The sequence below is a fragment of the Leucoraja erinacea genome, chromosome 25, assembly GCF_028641065.1.
Source record: "Leucoraja erinacea ecotype New England chromosome 25, Leri_hhj_1, whole genome shotgun sequence".
NCBI lineage: Eukaryota > Metazoa > Chordata > Chondrichthyes > Rajiformes > Rajidae > Leucoraja > Leucoraja erinaceus.
In genome coordinates this window covers 20,596,128-20,602,127 of record NC_073401.1, presented here as the reverse complement: position 1 = coordinate 20,602,127, position 6,000 = coordinate 20,596,128, and the positions used below count along the sequence as shown (strand labels likewise).

At 42.2% G+C, this 6,000-nt stretch overlaps 1 protein-coding gene across 2 annotated transcripts in view; it reads left to right on the top strand.

The window, feature by feature from the left end:
• The first annotated feature begins 3,277 nt into the window (after positions 1-3,277).
• The window catches only part of eif4enif1 (eukaryotic translation initiation factor 4E nuclear import factor 1), a 41,758-nt gene continuing 39,035 nt past the window's right edge, over positions 3,278-6,000 (top strand). For both annotated transcript variants that reach the window (XM_055655972.1, XM_055655971.1), the window contains exons 1-2: positions 3,278-3,672; positions 4,026-4,117. In XM_055655972.1, coding sequence (XP_055511947.1) covers positions 4,028-4,117 — 90 coding nt within the window. In that variant the 5' untranslated portion in view covers positions 3,278-3,672; positions 4,026-4,027. The remainder of the gene's footprint in view (positions 3,673-4,025; positions 4,118-6,000) is intronic.

Genomic DNA, 6,000 nt, shown 5'->3' with positions numbered 1-6,000 from the left:
GACACACAATGGAAGCCTTGAAATAAAACTAGAACATGCTGGAAGCATTCAGGTCTGGGAGCATTTCTTTCGAAACCACTGCAAAACACTAAGTTAGCCTTTCACATCAGACTGAAGAAGGGTCTCGATCCGAAACGTCGCCTATTTCCTTCGCTCCATAGATGCTGCCTCGCCCGCTGAGTTTCTCCAGCATTTTTGTCTACCTTCCATTTTCCCGCATCTGCAGTTCTTTCTTAAAAGTTAACCTTTCAGGTCTTTTAACTTTTATTAGATCTGGCAGGTTGCAGAGAAACGCAGAGAGAGGCTGCAAGAATGTCACAGAATGGAAGGGAAGCTCTGGGAAGAAGATATACCATCATTTTCATTGATACAGCAAAGAGTCTAAGTTAAACTAACAGTGAGGAGTGAAAAAAATGGATTTGCTGGAAATCTCAAACAAAAACAGGAATTACTGGAAAGCTTCCTTATCTCTTTTTCAGTTCTGAAGTAGCGTCTCCAACGAATTGTTGATTCTGTTTCTCTTCTCACAGAAGCAGTCTGCTCTGCTATTTGCAGCATTTCCTGTTTCAGAGTTAAACTAATAGTGTTTTCTCAAGCACAACAATTTAGTGAAAGAGAAAGAGTGAGCAAAAAAAAACGTTTCTTGTAACAACATATTCACCAATAGGAATTTGTCCCATGAACCCTTGGTCAAACAGGAGAAGTGATCCAACCGTGACTAGATCGGATTATTTTATTTTGTTTATTGCCATGTCGGTCATGTGCAAAGAAATTCTTTGTTCACATGAAACTCACAGGGTAAACAATATACATACAGTAGTGATAAATACAACAGTAAATACAATGACAAGTGTAAAACAGCAGAACGGTACAAGATTGTAGAGCATCTTTTCAGTACTGCAATAGAGTTAGGTGGCTGCACCTCTAGAAATGGAGCGTGAAAGAGGGATTGGTTCAGGCTTGAATAGCAACGAGGAAGATGTTCTTAAATCTGAACATTGAGCTTTGAAGCTCCTGTATCTTCTCCCCGAAGGTAGAAGAGTAAAGGAAATGGCCAGGATGGCAGGCATTTTTGACTATGCTTCCAGACTTAATGATGCAATGCGCCGTGTAGATGGACTGGATGGAAGGAAGTGATAGGCCTATGATGAACTGCTCACCATTCTCTGCAGCTTCAAACGGTCAGGAGCAAAACAGTTGGCGTCAAGCTGAGATACATCCTATCAGAATACTCTCTATGGCACACCTATTCAAGTGTAAGAGAATTTTTGTGAACATGCCAAATTTTATCAGACACCTTAGAAAATAAATATGCTGATGCGCTTTCTTGAAATGTTCTCCCCAAGAACAATACTGAGACCCAGTTACTGAGTAAGATGGTTATACTTTGGGTCAAGATCCTGCATCAAGGCTGAAAGTAAAAAGAGATGAGCAGTATATAAAAGGGGAGAAAGAGACTTGAAATCAATGCCAAATTAGGACATTTGGACAGGTACATGGATAGGAAGGGTGTAGAGTATATGGGACAGGGGTGAGTAAATTGGGCAAGCTTAGATAAGACATCTTGGTCGGCATGGAATAGTTGAGCCAGGGGGCTCTATGGTAGCTCTTATATTTATAGGGTGTAGGATGATTGCATTTATAAAGGGATTTTATAGATACAGGTACTAGGTAATTATTTTCACTGACAACATGGAATCCAGAAAAAAAGGCATAATTTCATCTAACTAGATCAAGGAAAATGCAAAACTGTTCTCAGCAGCTGATTTGTCTCAAATTGAAGCAATTCAAATAGAATAAATAGATTTATTGTCAAATAGGCTTCCCGTTGGTTAGAAATAGTGGAGAAGCTATTATTAGCTCATTAAATCTCTTATTTATAAAAAAATCCTTAACGGATTTATCTCAGGAAGTCATTTATATAAAATTAATTACAAAAATACATACTTCTAATTTAGCAATAAGCAAATAAGAGTTTATTTTACATTTTAAAATATATCAAGTTAAAAAATGTCAAGCATCCATGACGAACCTCAGCACCTCAGTTGTTCAACATTCACATAAGGACTCGAGGGTTATATTTGACTCCACAGTCAGACACTAAAACGAACAGCTTCAGAATGAAGATGGACACAAAATGCTGGAGTAACTCAAGACAGGTAGCATCTCTGGAGAAAAGGAATGGGTGACGTTTCAGGTCAAGACCCTCTTCAGACTGGTCTCGACCCAAATCGTCACCCATTCCTTCTGTCCAGGGATGCTGCCTATCCCGCTGAGTTACTCCAGCATTTTGTGTCTATCTCGGTGTCTACCAGCATCTACAGAGCTTCAGATTGGCAGTCAAACTAAATAAACATCTCTACCTTTTTGTTCTTTATTTGTGTTGACACGTTGTTAACATTTTGACCAAGGGTACCAATAGTTGCACAACATTTTTAAATCTGCTTGTGCGCTCATAAGTTATTGACCAGTGATAAGGAATACAGAACATTTACAGCTAAAATGTATTAATATTTCATACCGTCAACGCGAGCAAAGTCAACATTTATTGCCTGTCCCTAATTGCCCTTTCGATGAGAATGATAAATCATTTTCGTGAACCACTGTGTTGAAGGTGATTCTACTGCGCCTTTGGCAAGGAGAACAGCTGGAGTCCCAAGTTGAAGATCCAAGCATCAGCAAAAACAGATCAGCAGCAAGGCCATGAGCGCCAGAAAGTGAATACCCCGGGAGACCGTAAAAACATCTATAGGTGTGTGTACCCAGAGGAGTCCTCCACCTCCACGCAAATCCCATTACAGCCAGCGGAGAAGTTGGATGTGAAGAGACCGGCGAGCAAGTGCGGAGAGAAGGGCCGGCAGCGAGCGGCGTTGCGGCTCCGAGCATGAGTGATGCGACACCACGAACTGCAGGATGCGGGTCTACACCGAAGATACACACAAAGAGCTGGAGTAACTCAGCGGGACAGGCAGCATCTCTGGAGAGAAGCAATGGGTGACGTTTCTGGTCGAGACCCTTCTCCAGCCCGCGCCCCTCCCGCCCTCTGATTGGCCGAGCGAAGCAGGGCTTTGTCGTCAATGTCATCCGCCTGAAGGTCCTCGGCGTTTAGAAATAAGTATAAATAACCTGCACGAAATAAATAGCGTGAAATGGAAGTAAATGCGTCCAAAATAATAACAATCGACATCCGCCTTTTTGATGCGAAGGGATTTTAGCTGGAATGTTTTGTTTTCCTCTGCTCGAGGACAGGCAGGCGGGCGGCGGGGGCCCCGTACATCCGGGCGCGTGACGCGGCTGCGGGGGTTCATAGCGGAGCGGCGGAGGTGGCTGTTGAGGGTTGGTGGCTGTGAGGACGGCTCGCCGAGGCTCGGGAGTCCGCCTTGTCCTCAGTGCTCGTACCCCGCACTGTGTTATCTTCCGTGGTCTCTCCTTCTCCACCGGCCGCGTCCCGTGTGCGTGTTGGCGCTTGGTGTGTGGCAGGCTCGGGCTGCCCCGGTGCCTGGGGCCGCTGCACAAGCTGCCGGCTAACCTGGGGAGTGGTTGGATACCCCCTTTCTTCACCCCCCCCCACCCCCCAGCACAAACTTTTCGTTTCCCCTTTGCTTTAATTTCCCCTTCCTACTCAGCCAGGAGCCTAATACACACGGTTAGGTGGCTTTGTTGCCTTTTCAGGTATGTGTCTTTGCGTGTAGGAAGTGGTCTAGGTTCAGTTTCTTTGGGCGAAGGGATGGGTTTTTGTTTCTTGAAGTCGCTTTCCTCTTTTACACAATCTACTGTTTTCCCGATCTTAAATGGCCAACACCATGTTCTGCTGTGTCTTGTATCATTGTAAAAGTGGATGATATTATATGCATGTGTTGTCTTGGATGTGTCTTTATTGAATTAAATGCTGTCTATAGTTGTATTGGGCGAAACTACTAACGAGTCTACATGTTGTCTATTGTAATTGTAGGATGTGGTTTATCTGTATTATTGGTGCAACAGTTTGTAAATCTTGTTTCAAAGTTGTTTTTGAACTTTGGCAGGCATGGATAAAAAAGAATGGATTGAAGAAAAAGATCAATTAAATGATACACTAAAAATGTGTGGCATGAAGAAGCCATATAGGTATTCCAAGGTAGGCATGTGGAAGAACTTTGAACATTTTAATGTTTTCTAATTAAAGTTTAATTCCTTGGAACTTTTACTATTATGATGAAATATGATTTCAGTGTTAATATTTGTTTAGGATTTCTGTCTCTATTCAATTTTCATTTCTAGCATTGTTTTATTTGGAATGATTTAAAAATTATATGTGAATAATGTGGTGGCTTTGACCTATCATCTACATTAAGCTAAGCAAAATAAGTAAACATGTAGTGCAGTTTAAAATTGGCTTCTGGGAAGTGACTGCCACTTTGACTTTACTGAGAATTGATAACTGCTCAAATTTGGGACTACTTTGTTATCTCAGTACTTGTTCAATTAGGCATGCACTTGACTTGATCCAGTCCAACAACCAGTTAGGCTGAAAGTTTAAATATAAACATACAAATTAGGTGCCTTCTGCTTTGCCCCACTAAGTTGAACTGAGAATAAGAAATGGAGACACAAGAGACTAAAGACCTTGATCAGAAATTAAACTGCTGGATGCTTTGGGTTAAGAGCCTTCAGATTAATTTTAATTAGTAAAACATTTTAATCTAATTTCTACCTGTTTAATCCCTTTTTTTAATTCCTATCTTTATTCAGATGCTTACACTTTGAGGGAGTTTCAAAAGCTAATGATCCTTGGAGAAAAATAATTACCTACTTGTAAATAACTTTTTGTTCCAGATTTTCTCGAGGAAAATGGATAGGTGACATTTTGGGCTGGGACCCTTTCAGACCATCAGTCTGAAGAAGGGACCCCATCAGAAACATCACATATCCATTTTTTCTAAGATGCTGCCTGACCTGCTGAGTTACTCCAGCATTTTGTGTCTATCTTTGATATAAACCAGCATCTACAGTTTTTTATTACACAGGATGTGGACTTGCAAATGCAATATAAAATATGCTGGCCAGTAGAAAAATCAGATAATAGATTTTTAATATTGGTTTGCATGTAATGAAAAGCTGGGTGGTAATGCTGAAAATAAAATCATATAGCATGGAAACTGGCCCTTTGGCCCAACTCATCCATGCTGGCCACTATGCCCCATCTAAGCTAGTCCCATTTGGCTGATATCCTTCTATGCTTGTATCTGTCCAAGTTTCTTTTAAATCCTGTTATAGTATCTACCTTAACTACCTCCTCTGACAGCTCCTTGCACTATGGAAAAAGTTGCCCTGTGGGTATGTATTAAATCTTGTTTCCTCTCTCCTTAAATATATCCTCATTTTTGATTCTCCTACCCTGGGTAAAGGCCTCTGCATTCACCCTATCAAATCCCTGCATGAATCTATAGACTTCTAAGATTACCCCTTGGCCTCCTGAGTTCCAAGGAATAAAGTGTTACCCAATCTCTCCCTATAGCTCAACCCCTCAAGTCCTGGCACCATTCTTGTAAATCTTCTCTGCACTCTTTCCAGCTTAATGACATTCTTCCTAAAACAGGGTGACCAAAACTGAACACTGACCTCACCCACGTCTGCAACATAACATCCTAACTTATCTCTTCAATGACTTCTGTTTTCCAGGCCTTCACTCCCTCATCTTTACCATGGATGCCCAGTCACTCGACACCTCCTTTCCCCCACCAGGGAGGTCTTAAAGCCCTCCGTTTCTTCCGCGAATGCAGAACCAGCCAATGCTACTAATACTCTCCTCTGCCTAGCAGAGCTGGTCCTTGCCCTCAACAGCTTCTCCTTCGACTCCTCCCATTTCCTCCAAATCCAAGTCGTAGTTATGGACACTCGCAGGGGCCTGCCTCTTTGTTGGGTATGTCGAACAATCACTGTTCCAGGCGTACACTGGCCCTATCCCCGTACTCTACCTCCCTACATTGATGACTGCATTGGTGCTGCCTCCTGCACCCA